This window comes from Ascaphus truei, chromosome 4 (assembly GCF_040206685.1).
Source record: "Ascaphus truei isolate aAscTru1 chromosome 4, aAscTru1.hap1, whole genome shotgun sequence".
Taxonomy (NCBI): domain Eukaryota; kingdom Metazoa; phylum Chordata; class Amphibia; order Anura; family Ascaphidae; genus Ascaphus; species Ascaphus truei.
Window position 1 is genome coordinate 42,987,356 of NC_134486.1, and position 25,893 is coordinate 43,013,248.

General features: G+C 41.8%; 1 protein-coding gene across 8 annotated transcripts in view; it reads right to left on the reverse strand.

Annotated features, from left to right (window-relative positions):
* The window catches only part of PROX1 (prospero homeobox 1), a 77,984-nt gene that overhangs the window by 34,701 nt on the left and 17,390 nt on the right, over positions 1–25,893 (reverse strand). For all 8 annotated transcript variants that reach the window (XM_075595632.1, XM_075595637.1, XM_075595635.1 and 5 more), the window contains 2 exons: positions 25,557–25,893; positions 13,749–13,854 (listed from right to left, as the gene is read on the reverse strand). The exon at positions 25,557–25,893 is cut by the window's right edge and continues 1,457 nt beyond it. In XM_075595632.1, coding sequence (XP_075451747.1) covers positions 13,749–13,854; positions 25,557–25,893 — 443 coding nt within the window. The remainder of the gene's footprint in view (positions 1–13,748; positions 13,855–25,556) is intronic.

The window sequence follows — 25,893 nt, forward strand, 5'->3', positions numbered from 1 at the left end:
GCTGTAATTATGATGCAGAAAGTTGTTTCATATGTTAGCAAAGATAATGAAGTGAATGGAAATTCATGGCAGGGAATCTAAGGAAACAGAAGCAGGGAGACTGGTGTTTCTCCCAAAAGGCCATCTTGCATCATAATTGCCGTGCAGTGGCAAGGGTCCTTACAGATAATTGACCAGAAAATGATTAAGTCATCATCAAATCGCTTCTGCTCGCAAGAGTTCAAACATGTACTTAACCTATCCAAGAATTATATTTTCGCTCTGTGTGTCTGTTCTGTCTCTATTCGGCCTCGCAGGGAACCTGATTAAAAAGACAACTGAAGGGCCCGCTTATCTGATCTTCTGCTTGCGGTCTCAATAGAACTTAAACCCATTACAATTCGCTGAACTTGGAGTTCTTTCCATTTTTATCTAAGCAGTAAAATACACTGTCCAAATTTCCAGACACTGAGATAAGGACTACAACCCCCCACCCACCCGCCTTCCCCCTTCACCCCCTCCTCCCCCGTGACGGCTTACTGCTCCTTTTTTTAATTCTTTTAGAATAAGAAACAAAACATTACAAAATGATAGCAGGCTGTTGCACTGGGGAATGAAAATTGCTTTGACATGGAGATTAGGCTCGTGTATTGTTACAAGACATTGTCTCGCATGGACATGAGGACTGTAGAGAATAAAAATAAATACATAGAAATGGGGTAGTTTTTCTTTTCTAGAACGGCCATGAATGACCTAATGAGGACTAGAAAAAGTAAGTGTGCACGCCGTTATTTAGCGCTAGGGCATAAAGAGAGATTTAAAGCTTTTTGTTAGAAGAGAATGGGCAGAAACAACAGATTCCACAAACATGGGGGCAAGCGAAATGGCTAAATGCAACAGCTCAAAGTTTAACACTGGCCTGTACTTTTGCTACAGCCTCTGAGGGTTGTTTAAGGATTTTCATGCTAAGCTTTGGTGACTTGAAAAGGTCCCATCTTGCAGCTGAGAGCTGCTTAGGACAGCCAAACTGCAACCCCTCTCGCAGCTCTCAAGTTGAATGCTGCATAACTTCCCAGTAATGAGGAGGTTAATCTGACTGCCAGGAAATGGAAATGATTACATGGTACTCTTTACATACATCTGCTATTGCTTTGGCGAGCCCACCGGCAAAGAAAGGGTTAATCTCTTGAGCATGACCAATGGGAGTGAGAGAGCAAGAACACATGATTCCCATTGGTCACCGATCATGAAGGGAGGTACTGACCCCTTCTATGCTGAAGGGGCCAGGAACACATTTCAAGACAACGCTGCATGAATAGGGCTAAACTACGACCACGTTTTTTTTCCCACTTAATTTGAAAGTGTTCAAATAAATCAAAATAACTATTGTATATCCGCGTGGTGGAAAATGCTTACAGTGTCCTGATTCAAACTGCTACTGTATGTACGAAAGAGGAGTTCACAGCTGTTCAATTCTGTTTTCAATTCTGTCCTTCAGTTAATTTGTGCTTTCTAATTTATTTGTTTTTCCTTTATTTTCTGCAGAAGTGTAAACAGGGACCATTTCCCGAACAGTTTATCATCCTCTCTTTTGTCTTTTAAGAAAAGAAGGATCAATTGTTCTTCAAAGAAAAGCAAAGACATCTGTAGTGTGTTAATGTGTTAGTGCAAAAAAAAAAAACCCAATCGCTACAAAAAAGAGCCTGTGTTTCCATAGTGTAAGAGTCACTGGGACTTTGATTAATGCTTCCCACGGGATACCCCAGCCTCCACACGGGCAGGAGAAACTGCCTAAATATTCAATGAGACTGGTCAAAAAAAAAAAGAATAAAACAAATCACTCTGTGGCAGGCGCTGACTCAGGGGTGGAGGAAATGAGATATAGCATTTAACGCTGCTTTGCTAAAAACTCTGCAAGAGCCTGTTCTGCCAAACTAAAATGACACTGATGGGCCTAATCGCTAGAGGTGGGCAAAACTGTCAGAACCCGTTTCGTGGAATTTCCCCGAGCGTTCTACCGAAAATCCGTTCCGCGGCGCAAAATCCGTCGGCGGATTGTTCTAGTTTCAATCCGTGCGGATTAATAACAAAAAATGCCACTGGCTGAAATCCGCCAGTGGGTTTTAACACTCCAGTCCATGTGCGGATTGCGGATCCGCGGATTGGAATGTCCGTGCTAAAAAACACACCCCCCCCCTGGAAAAGACGAATCGCCCTTTTGGAGGCTGATTCACAGAAATTTGCGGACTAAAAGAACCGGCCGATATGAGGCGTATCCAAATCCTCAAAAAAAAATGCGCCAATCTCTACTAATCATTAAACGCTAATGTTGTCAAAGCAAAATCCCTGAAAACAGCATTCAACTTGACGCTATAATAATCCATGTGGTGCGACACCGGTAAACGCCCCGGAGATACCTGGGAGATATGCCAATTTAAATAAGTCCAACATATGCAAATGATTTAAATTAACATATTTTCCACACATTATATAAGTTATGGTTGGTAAAAAAAAAGTGAGAAAAAACCTCCACCGTACAGTGTCTAGTAAATAAAAGTATCACTTGTGAGCACAATCACGTCTCAGACAGGTTCGCAACCCTGTCTTTCCCCATTATCTCTTAGCATACAGTGCTCCCCTGCAGCCAGGAATTCTGGGTATGCAAATGAGCACTTGCAGTGTCACCATTGACTTCATGTCCATTTCCCAGAAATCTCAGACGTGTTCACAGGTACCTCCCCACGTGGAGTGGGGGTTAATTGGAAGGTGGAAATAAATTAACGGGCACTCTCCAAACTTGGGGCTAATTCATTATTTTACAATACAGGACAGTGGTTAGAACAGGGGTGGGCAACTCCAGTACTCAAGGGCCACCAGCAGGTCAGGTTTTCAGGATATCCCTGCTTCAGCACAGGTGGCTCAATCAGTGTGCTGAAGCAGGGATATCCTGAAAACCTGACCTGATGGTGGCCATTGAGGACTGCAGTTGACCCAGGGTTAGAATCTAAGGCTGGGGCCATCGTACCGCAGACCGTGCAGAGGCGTCCGCACGCTGAGTGAACAGACTGCCTTAAGGCAGTGTTCGCGTCCATGTGGCGTGTGGGCGCGTGCGCAAGAAATCAGTTTCAAACTGATTTCTTGGCGCGACAGGCCGGTGACAGCCCACGTGAGGGCGAGCCATCTCCGTGACGCCCCTAGAAACGCTCCCCACGGCCCGTCCACCATGGCTAGGGAAAGGCTGGGAGCGACAGTGTAGGCAGGGCCCAGTGCACTGCTTTGCCCGGGGGCCCCTAATGTTGTTGAGATGGCCCTGCCCTCCAGCCTTCCCTCCATTCTCTCCCTCCCCCCTTCCTTCCATTCTCTCCCTCCCCCCTTCCTTCTCTCCCTCCCCCCTCCTTTCTCCCCCTCCTCTCCCTCCCCCTTCCCTCCTCTCTCCCCCTTTCTTCCCCCTTCCACCTCTCTCCGCTCCCCCTTTCACCTCTCTCCGCTCCCCACTTCCACCTCTCTCCACTCCCCCCCTTCCACCTCTCTCCGCTCTCCCCTCCTCTTCCACCTCTCTCCGCTCTCCCCCCCCTTCCACCTCTCTCCGCTCTCCCCCCCCTTCCACCTCTCTCCACTCTCCCCCCCTCTTCCACCTCTCTCCGCTCTCCCCTCCCCTTCCACCTCTTTCATGTGACCCTGCTCTGCGCTCGAAAGTCAAACTCCCCAGTTTCCCCAAGCACCAAGCTTGGGGGAGCTTACGTGCCCGCAAACGAGCACGCGCGCGCTGCGTGAGCGGGGACGTGAGGATTGCTGGAAGTAAACTCGGCAAGCGCCACACGCTCAGCGCTAGTGTGGACGCAGCCTATGGCTGGGGCCATTGTGCCTTCAGCCATGACGTCACCCGCTTGAAGCAGGTGCATTTTTCGGCTATGGTACGCGCGCCGTCCATGGGCGTGTCTAGGGGCGTGCCAGTGACGTCACAAAGCTGGTTCACCTTTATTGGGTGAACCGCTCACGTGACCGGCCTGTCGCGCCAAGAAATCAGTTTGAACTGATTTCTTGTGCAACGCGCGCCCCCTCCCGCTTCAGTGCGCACGCACGCCGCATGGACGCGAACACTGCCTTAAGGCAGTCTGATCGCTCAGCGTCTGCGGTACCATGGCCCCAGCCTAAGATGCATGTGCAGTTGTTATAGCATCACAAAGAACTGACACGCAGCTCTTGCATATATGCAGTATATGCTTAGGTGACACACTTAACCCCTTTGTTCCTGGAACAGTGCTTCACTATAGCGGACAAAAAAAAAGTATATTATTATCAGCCCTGGTAAGCTGCAGGCAGTACTAGGGTTAACAGACATGACCAGGCTAGGCAGGTGAGTTAGTCTCCATTTGTTTCATTATTGTTGCACTTTCAGGCACATGCTTGTCTGGAAGATGCTGGAGTCACATGGCAGGATGAGTGCCTTGCAAGACCTAAGGCCTCGGACATGGTGACATTCACAGCGCTGAGCAGCGCTGACGTTCATGCTCTCCTGCTCTAGCAGGAGCTTTTTTGTGTCCCTGCATGAGGGTCAGCGTGCGCGCTTGTGTATGCCGTGTGGGAGCTGGGCGGGAGGCGGGGCTAGCGTGACACGTCACGGCGCCGACATCACGGACTGCCATTGGCTTCTGGCAGTCACGTGACCAGCCCTGTGCTTCCCTCAGCAGGAAAACTTAAATTTTGATGTCGGCTGAAATTCCACACGCCTCCGCACGCTTGCGGAAGCGCCGTCTAAAGCCGCGCTGATAGGGATAATGTTTCCCCTCAGCGCGGCTCAGCACGGTCTTTTTGACCATGGCCCTGGCGGCCTCGTTCAGAGTGCCGGCTTCGGAGGGGGGGGGGGGCATGCTTACGTGCGGGCGGACGTTCGAAACAATGTATTTAAAGTTAATAGCGGTTGTCAGGGTAGCAGCTGCCCTGTCGCCGAAGTACGGAGTTGACGCTGGCTACAGTTTCAGTAAACAATACTGGTACTTCGGCAGCCAATGAAATCATTCTTGAGAATGATTTCAACACAGCAACACCGATCCCTAAGCTGCTGTCTGTCGCCCCACCTCCTGAAAGCTTGAAAAGGTCTGCTGGGGATGATGTGCACACATCGCCCAGCAGACTGATGCGCGTACATGCGAACGCGCGCCCTCTACTTCCTGTCTCTGGCACCCTGAACTCGGCCTAAATCTTCCCAGTTATTGGGGCAGAGAGCTGGCCACTCCTACTGTATAAATATGTAGCTCCATCTAATTATCATTAGACCCCAGGGGGGGATCAGACCCCTAGGAAGACCCTGGGGGGGGGGGGGGGACTAAGCCCCAGGAACACACTTATCTCAAGCCCCAACTTAGACCAACAAAAGGGATTCTCCAGGTGAGGCTTGGCCTGTGGAGTAAGGGACAGCTCCTCTTTTATTATTTTTTAGACAAGACTTGTTCTTTTAGTGCAGGGACCAAGAGTTGCATACCAAGAGAAGCTATTCTTGCGTAGAAGGTTGAAGAGCTACAGTAACACCTGCCTATATACAGTCTTCAGAATGAAGAATGCTTGAGGTTGTAATTCATTTATTGCCTGCACTGAACCCCTGTCCTGCTGGTGATGAAGAGATATTGTTGCACTGAATAAAAGTCAATTGAAAAGTTCCTGGCGCCTATCTACCTCATTATTACTCCTCTCACAGCCTTAGCCTGAACCCATGAAAGCCTCTCTGAGAAGAAAAGGTAACCCACTGAGCTAACACTCTAATGGAACAGGTCTAAACTCTGTCGGAGTTATACAGAGACACTGTCATTCAAGTGGGATAGAGATGTTACAATGACAAGACAATTAAACTGCTTAAGGTCTCACTATACTACAGTATTATTTTTAACACAATGTTTAATGATCCAGAAACATCAGATAAGTTCTTTAACTTATGGCAATAACTGAAATCACTTTATCGTATCATTAGAGAACCACAATGCTTCCAAAATGTGTCCATTTGTTGATGCCAAACTAATATTTATTTGGCATTGATGTCTACTTTATAAAAAAAAATACACCATGTGATAGCAGCCCATACTGTTTTTCTAACATGTGGATATATTAATACAGTACATGACCATCTTCTTGTGCAAGTTTGGTACTTTGTAGTCTAACACTGTGTTCTCATCTGTTTTTGCCACTGCTCTGTGAGCTTCACGGGTGCAGTGAAAGTTTAAGAGAATGGCCAAGATGCTGAAAGATACAGGATAAAAGGATTCTTTATGCTTGACCCCTCGCTGCCTTTCCATCAGGATCTAATGAGGTCAAGGCTAACTATTCCCAGTGGGGCTCTATAGAGGGAACCGTCAACGTTGGGTTCGAAAAAAAAGGCTCAATGTGAAAAACGCAGACAAATATTTAAATTATTTTATGCACTTGGGCAAAAAGGAAAACGTTGTTAAATAAAATATGTGGATATTATCAAAATGCAATCTCTTATCTGTCTTCTAAAACAACTATTTAAGCAAGTCCGGAAAGCAATTTCTACTTTCTTCATAAAGGGTAATTAAATCATAATAACTACTCCGTTTGGGGAAAATGAAAAACAAACACTTTATTAGCTTTTAAGATGCATTATATATGTGACATGAGGTATTGATCACAATGTTAGCGTGTGTGTGTGTTAGGCTGCGTCCATAGGACTGCAGCCGTGCGGAGGCGCGCGGAGGCTGAGGGAAAGCGGGTGCTTTCCCTGGCCTTGGTCCGCGCGCCGTACGGGGGCGTGTCGGGGGGGGGGGGGGCTGTGACGTCACGGAGCTGGTTCGCCCTCATTGGGCGAACCGCTCACGTGACCAGCCCTGCGCTCCCGCGAGCGCGAAAATCTATCTTTTGAAAAAGACCTACGCTTCCGCACACTTGCGGAAGCGTGTGCGAGCCCCTGCTAAAGCTGCTCTCATTGCGGCTGCAGGGGCTCACTGAGAAGCGTTAGCGCGCCTCAGCACGGGTCAGCGCCTCAGCACGGGTCAGCGCCTAAGCGCTGACCCTGGACGCAGCCTTAGTGTGTGAAATGCGCTTCCCATAGTTAACCCACATGAAGAGATATTGTCACAATTCATGTGTCTATGTTTATAGTGATATTGGTGAACTTTTAGAGGTTTTTCTAGTAACATCGACACTGATTAATCAGAGAACAGATTCTCACTGCTTTCAGTAAATAACTATCATGTGTTTTGAACCAGCGCTGTCCATAAAAATTAGTGATGCAAAAAAAGTTGACAAAATGAAATCCTTTTTGTGCAGCAATTCCAGAAAACAGGAGGTAAATGATACAGTATATGTAGCACACCAGGGTGAGATGAATATGCCAAGCGTCTAGTTTTTTTCCGCCTTGATGAATATAATGTTATTAATCGCTAACGGTGGGTAGTTTTGAGGGTGCGAAATGCAAATTTGAAAGTTCGAACCTAAGCAAAATTTGAGCCAAAACTGAAGAAAAGCTCATCCACAGATTTATTTTCCTTTCTTAATAAACTGGGTGAACGTTTGAGTTCGTGAATGAGAAAAACACAAACTTCTGTATATTTTTAAAAAAAGGACAAATTTAAAAATGCCGTGAAGATTTTTACAATAAAGTTTTTCTGGAATTTTCCCATTAAAAAGAAAAAAAAAAACAAGACCAATCATGTTCAAGCAAAACAAATAAATAAATAAAAGTTTTTGACCCAAAACACAAGTGAAAGTCCTCACCCTTAATATTCACTCTTCGTCACATGCCCCCACTGCTGGGCTTGACCACAATGAAAAGGCTACAAATATGTAAATGCTTTAGATCCTTTTTTTTCCCCCACTGAAAAAGACCATCTTGACCCTTGAGGTGATAACACCTGTGGTGCCTTGAGCCAAAATCAGATGAGCGAAAGAGCAATGTCCCTAAAGATCTACAACGTGAATGGAACACTAGGGTGAAATCGATTCTGTTATCTTCTCTTTGCTGTTGTTTCTTACAAAGGTTCCTCTTTTAAATGTGAAAAAAAATAATCAAAGGGCGCAAAAACATTTTGGCACAACAGTCTGCTCCAAACTGTGTGATATATTCTGGTTCAGTATATGTCCGGGGCAAAACCATTTGAAGTATTTCTCTTTCCAGGTGGAGCCACTTAGAGAGGGGAAACTGTCACAGTTTGGTCTCTTGTGTAATTTGTAGTGTACTTAATGATTCCTGACCAGCAACTTAACGCTAGTAAGTGGTTAGGGTGCCTCTCTGTATATGACATTACCACCCCTTAACTGATTATATAGATTTATTTTTTCAAACGGTGAAAAATAACATAAGAATAGCGAAGAGCTGCATTATTGTCACAGAAAAATGTGCTTGTGTATAAGTGGAACACACTTCACCACAGGCTCTACAGCTACAACAGCCCTCTGAGAATCTAATGAGATCCTCTTGTGCAGTTTATATTTGAGCTCTATGAGATATTTTAAAGTTATGAACAACTTAGGGGGATATGTACTGTTCCGAGGGGAGCATCATCCTTATGTAATCAAATGTTTCATTTGCGTCAACTTGCTCTTGCACCCAGGGCCGCTATATACATTAGGCCGACTAGGCACAGTGCCTAGGGCCTACGAACCTTTTAGGGCCTACAATATTTCACTTGAAAAAATACCTAACCAAAAAAAATCACAAAATAATAGAAAACTGCAAATTTTAATTTAAAATGCCTTCGAAGTATCGATACATTTAAATATCGAAACAAAAGTATCGATGCCAAATATCGCTAGTATTGAAAGAAACAAGCAAACGATGAAATAAGCATAAAAATTAGTACAAATAACGGACACACAGGCCTCTAGAAATAAAAGTGCCTAGGGCCTATGAAGTCCTTAAAACGGCCCTGCTTGCACCATATGTATGACACTTGTTGTTACTTGAGCTTCTTATGTCTGGTGCCTTGGGGGATGGAACTAGGGATGTGGGGGGTGCGGGAGCCCCCTGGATGCACTGTATGTATGTTATTGATTTGATATGCACAGCACCACTACCCCAAACAATTGTTCCTGCACTCATATCTGCCGCCCCAATTTGGTATACCTCATTCTACAATTGCTCCAAGCAACTCCTCCCATAATTGCTTCTAAACCACACCCCACATTTCTAACAGAGGCACGAGGGGCACAACTAACCCAACACACCTTCCTACCCTGAGACATTAATGACACCGAGTTAAAATGGTGCAATAATGCATAATGTTTTGAAGCAGCGCTCCAAATGTGCTTTAGTTGTGGCACTTGATACATACTCCCCATAGTGTAAGAGTACTATGGGATCTATTTAGCCAATTAATCCCAGGTGCAAAACTAAAAACAAAACTGGAGCAAAAACCAGCACCAGATTTATCAAAGAAAAGTTCAGTAATCCCATAGAAAACTATGGGATTTCTTTTTGTCTGATAAATTAGGGGCAATTCTTTTGCACTAGTTTTGCCCCAGTGTTTCAGCCGGCAGACGTTGGTACATACCCCCACATATGTCTTTAAACAGCTATGAACAAGAATTTTGGGTTCATTCCAGGCGTAATGTGAAGTAAAGAAAATAGAAAATATAGAAATGAGCCGTTTTGATTTGCTATTACATAGTATAAATATCATAATTGTAATTTCTTCAGTTATTCCAACCATTAACATATTTTCATCGCATATATTTTTAAACATAGTATAACTATCAACTTGGTCCCAACTTTTCTCTTACAATTACTATTTAGCTCCCACATGGGTTTAATATTCGCCATATTATGTTGCTAAAAGCATCTTTTTTTGTTTACTAACAGCAGAAGGATTTGAGCTAACACAAAAAGGATGCAATCTGTGTCATTTTTGTGTCTGTACAAAACCTTCTTAAAATCCAAAGTATACTACAGCCAAGGACATACAACTGAATGAATAATACAAAATATAACACAATGGCAAAGCTTTAAACCCTACGGAAGAAAACAAATCATGAATAGCAACTGCTTTGTAAATTTATTCAAGAAATCTAATCTTGTTTAAAGCAGATTAAATAACAGTTACAGTGGTGCCTACATTCAGTCCTCAAGGGCTACCAAAAATCCAGATATTTAGGACAACACATAACCTTGGTGAGTTGTCTTAGAGATAATGAAAGCAGCCGTTCATCCCACCAGGTCCTACCCTATTTTTTACATAGGTGGAATAAAGCAAGGGGTCCCCGGGGCTGAACTCAAATGGGGCTCTCACTGACTTCCATGAGGATTTCCGTGCGATAACACTGAATCGGCGCTGTCCTCTATTACTGAGTAGGGGCTATCGCTTCCTAATAATCACTTGCAGGTTTGTACATCCAGTGGTTGAGCTTAGTGCATTTTCAAAGTTTCATGCACATATCATACCAGAGACTCTGGTGTTGATTAAGCCCACGTGCTGAATAAAACCCAAGACGTGTTAGTTTCCTTTTAAAGCACCATTCTAGTAAAAAAAAAAATAGTGATTGCAGCTGATAAGAAAAGACAGGTGGCCATGTCCCTATCAAATCTGTTAAGCTGTTTACAAACTTAATAATGCTTTTAAAGTAGACATCTGCTTTAAGTTAAAAGTGTTTTTTTTATAATGTTATCGTGGCCTCAATGTTAGGGATTCTGTGCCCTATCCGGTTCTTATTAAATTGGTGCTACTAAGTAAATAACACAGACCTAGTACAGTGGGAAAGTAGTTACTGTACTCTGCTAGGTAAAACTTTGCAGCTGATTTTAACATGAAAGCCGGCTGACCCAGCAGCAGTCTCATGGAAGGAAGCGGGAGCCTGTCTGTTTAATCGTTTGGGATTTATTCAGATTTATTTATTTATAAAAAATGTTTAACCGGGAAGTAATACATTGAGAGTTACCTCTTGTTTTCAGTATGTCCTGGGCACAGAGTTATAACAATACATGGTTACATTCAGGACCGTCTTAACAGCATTATAGGCCCCCCGGGCAAAGCAGTGCACTGGGACCTGCCAACTCTCCGCTACAAGTCGTAATGTTTCTCCTTCTACCGAGTTAGCGGGAGATTTGAATGTTGAGGCGGAAATTTAGTGTTAAATTCTGGTCTGTGCATAGATTAGCTTGGGGCCCCTATGCTCGTGGGGCCCCCGGGCAACTGCCCAGCGTGCCCATGCGTTAAGACAGCACTTGACAGGGTTATACAGTCAATTCACAGACATTTCATGGACAGATAGAGTTGGGAAATTGGGTACAGGGGATAAAAGAGCTAGTGAGTTTCAGATTGAAATAGAGAAGCTTTAACATCAGCAAACGGCTCACTCCGAGACGAAGCCCTATCCTAGAGGGTGAAACCCGTAGAGGGGGAGATCGTGGTGTAGCCCCAAGTTTGTGATGTGCAATAAAGTTTGTTGAAGATCATCAGGTAGTTTTTTTCAAGTCTGTCATGCGCAGTTGCGCCGGAGCCCTTCCATTCCCTGACATTTACAGAAGGCTGCACGCAGGAGCTGTTGAGGAGAGCAGGTCCCAGACCGGAGATGAGATATAGGTAAGGGTTTTTATTCCCCCTACTCCGGTTAACTCAGTGGCCACACACAGCTCCCTCTTATTCAGCCCCATTGACTACTTTGACACCATAGGTGCACTACTGACCACTGAAGCGCAAGACAGTTTTTTCTCTGGACCACACCCTTTAGATGCCCTTTGGCTGCGCCAAAGGCTTTCCGCCTTTGGGGCGACATAGATGTACAGTGAAGGGGATGTGTTAACTCTGCCTGATTTGGAGTCTGCATACTGGCCAACATGCGGGAGAATTATAAAACTTCCACGGACTTTCATTGGGATGGAGTTATTTTCAGGGAGACAGCAAAAAAATGCTACAAAATCAGGGAGACTCCCTGAATAAATAATACATAGTAATAAATAAGTAGGAGGAGCTGGTCAGTATAGGGGCCTGTCTCACTGATATTTGGCATCAGCAGCCTCCTACACTCCACTGGACTACAACTGATAAAAACCATTGTTTGCCATATCCCTGATTCTGGTCTTTGGCGTTTGACATCCTTAATAGATGCTAATATCCTACCCCACGGTTTTTTCCAAGAGCCTTCAATGGTAAGCAATTACATGACCTTTCAGAAGGCAGACGTGTTTATTACAAGCTGGTATCTATCTTCTCAGGGTACACATTTTCATTTCTTTTTTTTTTATTAAAAAAATAAATAAATAAAGGCATGTGACCTGCAGGTGTTTACTTGGGAAGCAGATTTTCCAGGCAAACAAAAATGGCAGTTATTAAAGTGAAGTGGGGTTTTTTTTGTGTGTGTGTGTGCGTTCCCTTTCAAAGCTCAGATAGCTTATTAACTTGCAGAGAAGATTGCCAATGAAACGCTACAGGTCTTAATCTTGCATTTGGGCCGCTTGCAACATGTGCGACTGTTTAACAAACGTTGTCAAATTTGTATGTTTAAATGAAGCGGTTCTGTTTGTTTTTTTTTGTTGTTGTTTTTTTTTTTAAACGAATTCAATGTTTATCGAGTTACATGGATAATGATACCATGTGTACCACTGGCATAATTAAAATCCTATCAGTGTTTTACAAAAAGTTAAAGTTATTAGCATAAAATCAAGTTGATGGGAAGAAATAATTACTTGAGAGAGGGGGGGGGGGGGGGGGCGATAAATCAGGAGGGTCCTAATATTCTGTAGAATGAGGGAGGATGCAGCTGGAAGCCGGCAGCTTTCATATCCTCATTTGAATAATGTGGCCTGAATCTGTCACTTGATTCATTCTCCTTATGCTCTGTGTAGACGGCATCAACAACAAATTAAGTTGTAAATAAGAGACAATCATCACTTTTGTTTTTAAGCAGCTAGTGCACGGAGAATGTCAGCGTACTGGTTTCTCTCGACAAGAAAGGGATGCTACAGTTTGCTTATGTAAGCAGGAGTATGGGAAGCCAACAGCAACGGAACAATTAGGATCACGTTCCCATTGCTCCATTTTAATGGCAAACTTAAGCATTGATCAATCATTGTGTTTATTTTTTTCTTCTTTAACCTGACAGATTTTGAAGCGAGGGACAATATTACACGAGTATCCTTACAATGTTTTAATTGCATGTTACCTCAATGCAAAATGCAATGTATCTCGGTTAGCACCTGTACTCTTTTCTATATATGTTACTAAACTGTGTTGTGTATAAAGATGTGCCAACATGCCCAAATTAATGTCCGGAATTTAATAGTTTTAACCGGAAAAACAGTTTGGGGTGAAATTGACAAATTCGAAGCAAAGTTCGACATATTCATTCGAAGTTTGAATTTCAGCAGAGAAGAATCTACAATAAAATATTCAACATGTGGAGAGATACCTGTGAAAACATACCTGGGAATTAAGCTCATTTGAATATGCAAAGTATATTCAAATGGTTTGCATATTTCCCAGGTATCTCAGCTGTGTTCACCGGTATGTCTCTGTGAGTTGTATGGAGTAGTGTTTTGGGAGGTATATAAGTCAATGGGTACTCTACTAAAAAGGACTGTGTTGGAAAGTGTGGGCAAAAAGTTTGCTTGTCTTTAGTGTACAGTATTATCCATATTTGCCAACCTGAAATAAAACATGCAACAACGTTATAGGTGCAACCATTGGGAGGAACAGGGAACATGCACATTTATAGCACTGCTATAGTCTTTGAAAAGTTTGCATTATACACATTTTCGACAATGGTCTGTTCAAATAAATCATGTGTTTTCACCCCTGGATAGAGTTCAAGGAAATGGAATGTCTTACCTTCACATCAGAGAAGTAGGTTTTCAGCATGTTGGAACTTGGATACCGGGTGTAGAAAAACATGAGCTTGGCCTTTTTCAAGTGATTAGGAGATAGTCCTTCCTGCATGTAGAATTGCGCTAGTCAAGGAAAACGCTTCAGAAAATTAACCTGAGCAACACCAGCAGCTATAATAGTGCATCTAGTCCCCAAAACATACACTTTTACAATAATATAGTGTTGTACACTTCTAGCACCTTTCATGATGCCCAGTTAATATTCAATAGTTACAGTAGCATCTCAGAAACCTATCCCTGATGGAAGGAGCATCTACCCGCTGGACTTCACTGGTTACTCCAGAAGCCAAGTTCAGAAGACCAAAACCGAGCTGAGATGAGGATAACTGTCTGCTAATATAATGTCCTAATTCAGGGAGGGCAATCTTTTTCCCCTGCTCCCCCCTGCCGGCTGTCCTGCTCTCAGCGCGCCCCCCTCCCTCCTTACTGTGGTTCCCGACGTCTGGGCGTCATGATGTCACGTTGCCATAGCAACGCGATGTCACGACCCCGCGGCGTCATGTGATGCTGCGTTGCCATAGCGATGCGTTTCCAGATGCCGGCTGAACCACGGTAACTTAGCGTTACAGAGGCCTTCGCCGCTTCCCCGGCACTTAATTTAAGTGCCTTCGGGATGCGCCTCTGTAAACCCCGCTCCCCCCCCCCCCCCGCAGTTAATCTCCCCCAATTTGCGCACCGCTGTCCTAATTTACTCTTTATAAAAATAACACGATTTGTGCATACTTTGGTAAGGAAACTATTGAATTCACGGCGGAGGTTAGGATATGTTTCATTGCCTAATTGTACAAACAATAGTGGAAATCAGAGTCCTGTTTTTACCTCTCTATCACTCATAATCTTGACATTGTTACCAAACAGGTGCCGCTAAATTTCTTACACAAACATAACAACAAAATGTGTTACATATTAAAGAGCAGTGACAATAATATAATATTAGAGGGTAACAAAGAAAGTCATGTGGCTTAACAGATCAATACATAAATGGCCACTTGCCCAAATAAGGAGACCGTTTTAACTGGAAACATCATTATCTTTTAAATCTGTAAACAGACGCAACCAAAACAGTTCCCAACAGAATACAGGGCTAACCATAACACTCTAGGCCTCTTCATTTTCCTCCAGCTTCTTGGCATTATTGTGAGTGCTGTATGCTAGCACAGCTCTGGGCACATCTGTGCTACAGGCTGGCCCTGCCATTTCCACAGCAAATTAATGGCTTTATAATTTATCAGAAATGAAGATGCATGTGGAAAGAATCAATGTGCCCCCCCTCCCCCCCCCAAGGTCAATTAAGGCTTCTTCCCAATAGATGTTCCAGGTTTAGGTACAGAAGAGCATCGGACATTGAACTCATTGGGTACCTGTATGGTGACAGTGATGGAGGCTGCACATCTCTTAATACACACATATTAGGTGTTCAATAAGTTGCTCACTTACCAAAAAAACTAAAAATCAGTCAAATCTCACAAGGAAATGTAGTTTTAAGTATTTTTTTTCTAAACTATATAAATTAATAGGGGTTCTTTGTACGTGATAAATTCTATTAAATATGTATTACCATTCTAGCTCTTCACAAATGATTCTGTTTGGGAAATTATATCAAATACAAATAGTTTAGTCTATTCTTAAAAGAACAAAAATCTCAAATAAACTTTAAGCAGGTTTAATCATTACAAAGGCGGGTAATTTCACTGACATACTTCTTGTGCCAAGAGAAGCAGTGAAAGAACCTCCAGTTACCTCCATTAGACTGATAGAGAGAAGTCTAAAAGTGCATTATACTCTCCAGTACCATCTGTCAAAATGCATAAATGAAATAACAGCAGCAAGCTGTCACCTATTGCTTAGTGATAAGAGTTTCAGGAAAGTCAAAACTTCTGGGCAAAATGCATCTTTATGTTTTTAGATTTTAATATTGCACGAGATTGGTTGCAAGGAACTCTCCCCCCGCTAAACGGCAATGCGACAATTAATTACGTCTGAATAAAATACGCCTCATGTTGAACAGTTTGAATGAAATGTTGAAGCTGGCATATGGTGAGAAATATATAAACGTCCGCAGACATTTGTACATTTTCCATCATGGAACTGCTATTTTAAGCAATTTGTGGAGGTAAAGCTATCAGATCTCTTTGTACTTTTGGTATATAGTGTTATATTTTGAATTAATTAATGGGAGATGCCAGTGAAACTCGAAACTGCTTTACTCACTGCTTTAAACAAGTGCTGTGCTTTATAAACCACGCACGCAAAAAACGTGGCAAATGCCCTATGGGTAACGCAGTGCTTTTATTTCCTCTTCTATATGTTGTTATAAGTGAACTAACCAATTGGTTAATTTCCCTTCTAAGTGACTGCACTGGCAAGCAACTGTTCTTCCAAGAAAGCACTAGCTGTTTCCAGGATACTTACACACGCACAATGAGTCATGATGGGATAGATTCAGTAAACATACAGCTGTACCGAACACGAGCTAAACCCCATTCAAGGCCAGGAAAGAAAACGAGTACAAATAAATATTAAGGAGTTAAGGGGGGTAAGTGTGCTGGGTGCTCAAACAAGCTCCATCCCAGAAGTTCATGCAGCCTGCCTCGATTCTCTTAGCCTTAGCTTTGTGAAGACAGATGACATTCAATTCTATGTGCAATGCAAAATAGACAATAACTGCTGAAACTTGAGCCAGCTGCCAGGTGTAAAAAAAAAAAAAAAAAAAAAAGGAAAAGATGATAAATCCATAAATTAATGAAAGACATCTGCTCAGGAACATAAAAGATCTGAGAACCAGTGTACTGCAGCTGAACCTAAAGCAGTGTTCAAACAACCTGAGTCTTGTGCTGTTTGTTTACAAAGTACAATATAGCCTTAACTAAACAACAGCAACAAAAAAAAGGTGAATGCAAGACTCAGGGTGTGTGCGGTGAGAGAGGATGTGACGACCACGGGACAGATGCCTGTTTTTCTGGATATAAGAAGGGTGAACTAGGGTTAAAAATTATTTTTATTTGGTTATGAACACATAATACTGTAGACGTACGTGCCAGAGAAATAGCCCAATATTTCACTGCAGCAGCCTTTAGCTCCTTCTTTGTTAGTGCGAGCGAAACGTATTTTGGAAATGGCACAGCTACGTAGAGATTTTTCCCTGTGTCTCTAGGATCGCAACAATTTTACTGCGTTCACATCATTGCGGTTTACAAATGGGGCTCAGGATGAAATGGACTAGAATTGCGTTTTTAAGATGATCTTTACACACTCTTCTGCAATAGTATCGTTTCTCAAGGTTTTTCAGCCATTTCTTCACCAAACAGTGTTTTGGCTTTTAAATGTGAATTATTAGGGTTTACATCTCACAAGTCCCTGTAGTCTGTCCTTATCTCTGAAGTTTTTCACACTTTCATGTATATATATATATATATATATATATATACACACACACACACACACACACACACACACACACACACACACACACACACACACACACACACACACACACACACACACACACACACACACACACACACACACACACACATTCCTAAGTATAATAACTATGGCATTGTGTGTCATCTTTTTAATGCAGCACAATACTGTGCTTTCCCCCTGCATGGTTTATTATGCCGCAGCTGTGTGCCTGCTCTTAGTTGCACTTGCGTTGGTCATCTTTGCAAATTAATCTGTTTAATCAAATATTAAGTTTTATTCAAATGCAAAAAGAAACAGAAGCCATTTGGTTTTTTCCCTGTGGCTCATTTTCCTTGACATGCATATTTTTTGCATCTTAAGAACATTGGCCCTGTGCAAGCCCAAAGATTTGCATTTGACCAAACTAAAGCACAACTGAAGTAACATGCACAGGGGAGACATCGGTACAGGTGAAAAGTAAAACAATTCTCTCCCAACCTGTCACGGGGTTGGAAAGATTTCTGCTAAAAAACAGTTTTCTCCCTCCCCCCCCCCCCCCCCCCCACTCATAGCACAAATTCATGACAGACGGCAGGAAATAATTTCTTTCAAATTAAAAATGGTCTTTGACAATCTGATTGAGCTTGTCTAATTCTAGGGATCTTTCTTTAGTAGGCGTTTAATAAAATAACAGGAGGGCTGCTTTTATTCTATTTTATATATATATATATATATATATATATATATATATATATATATATATATATATATATATAGGAAATGTGCTTTGACTAATTTCTTTGCACCTTGGCATGCTTTGTGACTGGGCTGTGTGAGCATCCTTCAAGCATTTTGGATTGTTAGAAAGTCTGGGAAGTCAAATGATCAAAGTCTCCTGGCTGCAAAACTCAGAAGGAATTGAAAAAAAGGATTCTTATTGCAAGCTCTACTGTATGATCTTTTTCTTCCCTCTTTGTTGTCCCTGATTTGCAGCTGGGAAACCTTTGATAAGTAGACCCACCCTCAGAATACAATGACAGTCCCTACTACTGCTCTGCAGTCCCAATTGTAAACTAACCTTGGAGAAGAAGCAGTGAAACAAACTAAAAGGAGTATATGAGGACTAGTTATTACAGTCTCCGGGCTGCAAAATGTGGGCAAAAATCCACCAGATTTATTAATGAAAAACATTCCCACTGACACCTTTGGGATTGTGTTGCTTGAAAAAACGCTCTGACGTATTTTTGCTCCAGTTGCAGCTGGAAGACATCGATAAATAACCCCCGTAAAAGTTCTATAGGGTTATATCTCCCAGTATCAAACCTGCACCAGATTTATCAAGAATAAACATTCCCATTGAAACCTTAGGGATATTCGTTGTTGACAAATGTAAGGGGTTAGGTGACTATGTGTAACGAATAGTTTTGTTTTTTTCCAAATGAGTTGAGAGTGCACTGCGTCAGAAAATCAGTTTCTCACCTTAAATCACCAGCGGCATATATTGGCGCCTCATTAATTATTACATTTGGCCTCATTTTCATTTTATTTGTATGGTGTGTGACAGCTCCGTACATATCAATTAATCCAGAATTGTTGGCGCACCAAGACGCATTCATTTGGTGCTTTTATGGGAGTCACTTTTAAGACAAAATAGTTTTTAGAGGCTTTGAGTAAGGAGCCTCTTAGAACCTATTTTCCCCTTGTACATAGGCTTGCGATTTGAGGAATATCCATAGGTGATAAGGAAGTGACACACAAATTATAATGGGCTGTATAGAATTCTGCGCCCTTTTCCATTACTTTTTCTCATATACATAGGGGTTTAGGGCCGGGAGTCATCAAAGCGATAACTGCCATTGACTTGACTTGATACACCGCATCCCACTTGGATGACTCCAAGCCTAACTAGCAACGTAGAGGAACACGTGTTGTGACTCAATGTTCAGTTTTGGAAGAACAGTTTCTTACATCTGATTCAGTATTTTAGACTTACGCCACCTCAAATGTGGGGGGTTTTGGGGGCCAAATGAAAGGCAAAGAGAGTGGTGTAGAGAGACGCAGGGCCCGATGCACTAAACTGTGTTAAATCAGGGAAAATAATGTCAGGTTACCTAAATAGGTAGCGAATGTTATTTCCCTGAACGTTAATTCCTGTCTTACGTGGCGTTAGCTCTGTCCAGGGAGTGTAGGGAGAACACCTGAGATACCTGGAAGATATGCAAATAGGATATGCAAAGTATATTCTAATGAATCTATTAGCATATCTCCCAGGTACCTCACGTGTCTCTCCACATGTTGTTTGAAGTGTGATTTCAGGGCATATATACAGCATTTGGGACTCTTATAAAACTCTCTCAAATAAAATAACCATAAATTATTTAAGGCATAACACTGGCTTGCCGATTGGTTATTTGCTTTAGTGGATAGGCTTTATGATCAACCTAACATTAATTTAGGTTAAATAGGCTAATGAATTTGAGTGATTCTTGCTACAGACTATGATGGCTCTCATTAGAATCTGTGCACCATGTAACTCCTCCCCAATGCCTCCTACTGACACTCCCCAGGGAGCAAGCTGGGTCAGACAGGGGGATATTGGAGCAAAAAGCTTTGATACTGGTGCAGGATGAAAATGCCCTGCGTTTTGCTCCAAAATTGTCTTTATACATAGACCCCCAAAGGTGGTTAGCAAGTCTTTCATATCTAATACAACTGCAAACAGTAAATGTTATTTGACTAACTGGTTAAAAAAACAAACAAACTAATAATTAAACACCTTGATTGCTGGAGTATATCACATATGAATTTTATAATGTACAAGATGATACAGAAAATTTAAGCATCCAACATAAGAATACATACATTATATTACATGTTAACAGTCACAGGGGGAAACAGGAGATAGATACAGTACAGTGCATTAAAGGAGCAATCCAAGCTATTTTTTTTACATTTCTTTAAATAGGATTGAAGCAGGGGGTCTCCAGAGCTGAACCTCATTCATTTCAGATCCGGGACCCCCTCGCTTCCGGAGATAATTACCTCCGCAGTAGGTGCCAGTAGCCTCTATGGCTGACCTATCCGGGCTTTACAGTTTAAAGCCCCTGTGTCACGTGGGCCAATAGGAAGCCGCATTTGATGATGTCACAGCTTCCTATTGGCCAACAGGGCTCGGGAGCTTTGAACTGCGTGATCCCTGGTAGCTGAGCAGAGCGGTTACCGGCACCTAATTTGCAGGTAAGTATCTCGGGAAAGAGGGGGTCCCCGGATTTAAAATTAATGGGATTCAGCTCCGGAGACCCACTGCTCCAATCCTGGGTATAAAAAAAAAAAAGAGCTTGGATTGCCGCATTAAAAGGGGTTATTTATTCACTGAAATCTCTGACTGCAAAACTGTCGTATCAGATTTTTTTTCTCTTTCACAAATCTGGTGCAGTACTTTTGCACAAGTTGTACACAAGATGTGCGCCTGGGAGATTAATAACCCTCATCGTGTGCCAGGAACAAAACCAGGGCAAAACCAGGAACAAAACCAGCATAAAATGTCTACCAGATTCATCAAGCTGAAAAAATCCCATCACTTTCAATGGTATCCCTTTTGTATGGTATAATTTGTGCACTTTTTGCCCCGGCTTTGCAGTTATGGGACTTTGGAGGTCACCCATCTAGAAACCTGAGACAAAACTTTTGCAAAAACACTGCATCAAATTTATTAAACATTTTTCTTTGTGCATTTGGTGCAGTTTTTTTTTTTTGCCCCGTTTTGCACCTCAGAAGATTTCCATCATCTCCATCGATACATACACCTATAAATATCAATGGGGTTTCTTCACTAAAGTCTCTCCGCTGCAAAACCCAGGGCAAAAGCAGAGCAACAAAACTGCATGAAAATGACCAAGGCAAGAATTTCTATTAGGATTTAGTTTATCAACATCAAACATAAATGTATAGAGCTTGAAGTCAGTTCTGTGTGTGTGTGTGTGGGGGGGGGTGGGGGATGGGGTTAAGGCCTTCTGTGGGAAAGGACCACGGTAGTTTTAGCAGTCAGATTAAAGGGGTAATTCTATAGCCAACGAAGCAGCAGTTCGGGAGATTTTCGGCTGAAAAGCCCCACTCCAGTCATTGGGGATTTTCGAAGGAATATGTGTTGTAATAGAGATCTCCAGTATCATCGTGGTTAACTAGATTTCAATTAACAACAGCAGCTCAAGCAATGCACAACCAACCATACATACAGCAAGATGTGGGTTTAAGTAGGACCCTTTGTTTTCCACGTGCGACTTGCAACCTGCTTAACCAGAGCAAAGTGCGTTCATGCACTATCTGTAACAACTGCCAAGCCTTTCCACCCACAATGACATGGCGGGGTATGCACTTCTCGTTCTGATATTACTATGCTGGATTATAGTCATCGGGTTTAATTAAGAATGGTTGCATATTGTGTTCTAGTGATCACTAAGCAGTTTAAAGGTACAGGCCCACTTATATTATATTGGAATTGCTAAATGATAGGACGCTGCTTTTCACCACTTTTAAAGTGCAGTAGCTGTACTCTTTTTAAAACTGAATAGATAAGCCTTCTGCGTACAGTTACTTTGACATTTTACACATTATATACATGGGTTCTCTGGCTATTGATTCAATCAGTTGGGTTTTTGAAACAATAAGGCTGCATTGATATAAATAAAAATCTGCTGGATTCTCTTTTGAACGTGGCTATTTATATTCGGGAGGAACGACTGGGGTCTGTTTACTAGGGTCTCTCACCTGCAAAACTGGGGCAAAAACCAGCACCCTCTTTATAAAAGAAAAGGAATCTCACTGAAAGCAATTTCTGAGTTTTTAATGTGAAAAATAAAAATCTGACGTTGCCCCAGTTTCGCAGCCAGAAGACTTTAATTAAAAAAAAAATCCTGAAAGACAATTAACAGCTTAGCAAATTTAGGACGAAAATTCTGACTGCAAAAAGCACGACACTAATTAGGCAATACTTACCAGTTTGTGTTGGGGGCAAGCTAGGGGGATCATGCTGTTTGTTTCCGCACTAAAAGTGAAACAACTTCAAACTTATGCAGCCGGCTGAAACATAATACAAATTTGTGGCCATTTTTAAAACTCCCGTTAAAAAAAAATATTTGAACATTTTTTACAACCCAAAAACTACCGGGTGATTTCCCAGTGAAATTTGTAATCATGATGAAAAAAAGAAAATATGAAAGTTTTAATTCTACATAGAATATGTATGGAGAAAGATAAATGAAATCTTTGTAGGGTTTAAAAGAAAAATGGCTTTTTATAGAGAAATAAAATAGTGCATTTGGCATAAGGTTCTCAAAAATAGGTCCCTGATTTTCAAAGATTTTCTCAAAAGAAATAGAATAGTTTCGAATTTGGTTTTACCTTTCTATGGAATATTATAAGCACATATTAAATCCCTTTCCTTTGCCAGCTGTACAGCTTCTGCACACATCAGCATTGGATTATTGCAGCTACATACACTAAACACATATATACTTTTTTCGTATGCAATCACCATTTATAGAATCTAGAGTTCGTTTGTTGTGATAACTTCTTATTGGACAAAGAAGACAATGATCCACACACAATGTTATATGTGTTTTTGGATAATAGTTGGTCGTTTTTCAGTTGTTACGGTTGCTAAGAACTGCTGGACCTCTTTTGCCTAAGTATTTGCTATCTGCATCATTTCCTTTTAAAAAAAATAATTTGATGTAATCATTTATTCCCGTCAATATGCTGTCAGCTAACGATTTCTAAAAAGAAGAAGCTATCCTAAATGTCATCCTTATGATGGTTTGGTGATTATTCTATTTAGACTGAAAATCTAAGCAGGAAATTGGAAACACTTGCACTCTTAAACACATACGTCAATAATCTTCAATAATGTCCCAAGATATCTCATGAAACAGTAAAGATGATGCTTCATTTAAGACTATACACTTGTGAGACTGCCCTCTGGAGAAGCATCCGGGATGAAATGCTATTGAAGAGAAACTATCCTCAAAAGATGCTACTTGGTGCAAACAAATCTTACTTTTACCTAAACTTGCACGTATTAGTGAACGCCAGGAAAGCAGGGGAAAAACTATACTTCAGCAACACTATCACATTTCAACCCTCAAGCCGAAAAATGTGCACAGAGAGAAAAATTCAAAACGGTTGTGTAGACAACTTTTCGGAAGCCTAACACAGCTGAATTTTGTGTTTAATTGTGCTCTGTGGCTTTCCAAAATAATTTGCTTTGTGTACGTAAGGACAAAAGATTTCTATGTAAGGCTCAACAGAGGTTAATCATGCATGGGAAGCAGCTGCACAAGGCCTGAAGAACAGACTTCTGGGTGGAGGAAAGAACTTTCGCAGTCAGAATAAATTAGTACCTGTATCTTGTTGTTTACTCAATTGAACACACACACACACCAAAAATATTGTCTTCCTCTATAATAATTAACCTTCCCCTAAGATTTCCATTTGGTGAGAGTCAGTTGTTGGCTTGACTCATACTTCCTCTATCTTTCCCAGCGTAGGCTTTCTGTTTTCCAACTTGAGGGAAGAACAGCTAAAAACGACTGTTTAGTCCTGATGACAAACATGAATCAAGCCACTGAGTGGAAACTAGGAGTAGCCAACTCCAGCCCTCAAGGACTACCAATAGGTCAGGTTTTCAGGATATCCCTGCTTCAGACCAGGTGGCTTAATCAGTGGCTCAATCTTTGCCTGAACCACTGATTGAGCCACCTGTGCTGAAGCAGGGATATCCTGAAATCCTGGCCTGCTGGTAGTCCTTGAGGACAGGAGTTGGTTACCCCGGTGTAAACACTTGCTTTTCTGTTACAAAGTTTAGACAATATTAGGGGGAAAATACATGGAGCCCACTTATGTACACATCATGAAACACAGCTGGGGTCTGCTCAATGGGAATTTCAACCTTACCGAGCTGGAGGAACAGCTTGGTGATGTCACTGCTTTTGAAGCAAGGGAACCCGGGTTGAATTCCAGTGTTCGCTCCTTGTGGCCCTGGGCAAATCACCTTATCTACCTGTGTCTCAGGCACCAGAGTATGGTCAAGTTTTTCAGGCACAGATACTCTCTGTGCCTGCAAAATACCAAATCACAATATAAGACAAAATATCCTAATTATTACTACAAATTTGCTGGCAGAACATAAAATGGTATAATTCAATACATTATTATAATGCCCGCCTAACCTATAGCCAGGACATAAATATTCAGGGCATGTATTCAAACACATTTTTATATTAATACGGGTGCAGTCGTTATTTTTATCCAGCCTGAGAGATAAACCTTCTCGATACCCAATTACACCGCCACCTGTCCACCTCTATGCTATGCTATGCTAAGCATCCATTTCTTTTTCTGTTTCCTGCTTGTTGTGGTGGTGTTAACCCTAAAATCCCTGGAATTCTACACAGCCTCAAAATACAATGGAGCATGCACTTGATAAATCACAACTACTGTACATCACAAATCATTTTTACACAGTCCTCGTCTTCCACAAACTCTGACATTTTGTAACTTCCACATAAACTGATTAAGATACAGTATGGGTAATTAGCCTACAATCTCTTTTTTGTTAGCAATCACAGGTAATGTTACTTTTAGGTAACATTATTGTTGAATCACGCTTTTAAATTAATGTAGAGGACAGTTATGAAAATCATAAAGAACAAAAGGTTTTAATGCTGACCCTAACCCCATGCCAGCCTGGGCAGGTTGTAGGTATTTATGCAATCTGGGATTATACACTATTTTTCCCTTTTTTTTTACTGTCGGATGTTAGCAATAACTAATCAAAGCAATAATCAACATCTGGGAATAAATGCTTGTGTCTTTCTTTTTTAATTATGTATCAGTCTACTCAGATCTGCCATGTAGATTTTTAGGATGTCATCACATAATGCAGCCCTTTCATATGGGCATAATTATAGAAAGATTATCATAGTCTCCCAGGTGGTGCAAAACTGATGCAGAAAACAGTCCCATTAAAACAATGGGGTTTTTTTTTGCACTAGTAATGCCTCTGGTTTCCAATCAATATATTTTGGTCAATAAGGGTGACTAGTTTTAAGCAATATATGACAGAGATTGCTGATAACTTGCTCTTTTGGGAATACGATCTCCTTGTTTTTTGAGTAATATAAAAAAACAGGGCATTTGCAAAAGCATTGCAACTACATAGGAAATCATCTACTAATTTGAACTTCCAGCGAGTGGACCCTTGTCAGAACCACATCATGTTTTCTAAATAGTGGAACACACACTACTTGAGAAAAAAGCATATTTTTTTTCCAAACACTTTAAAAAGGATATTGCACTTCCCGAATAAGGTGAAATATCAGACATATCTTGCATGTCTCCGCACTCCGACTTGATGAAAGACAAGGAAAGTCCTTCTGTTGAGCTGGGAGGGTGTGCTGGAGAGCAAGGGTGATGATTCATGTGGTGTGATGACATCTTGGTCCTCAGACTTGTGGTCTCCCTAGTTAAGTCTAGGGATTCAGGGGAGGCCCTGTCTTTCCCTGGATAGGCTGAAGAGGGAGCACCCAAAGGGTTCTGAAATGGGTAAGCCATGAGTGGAAGAGGAAAAGGATGACGGAAAGAAGATGATGAGAAGCCAGCAGCTGCTGAAAGAGGAGATTGATGTA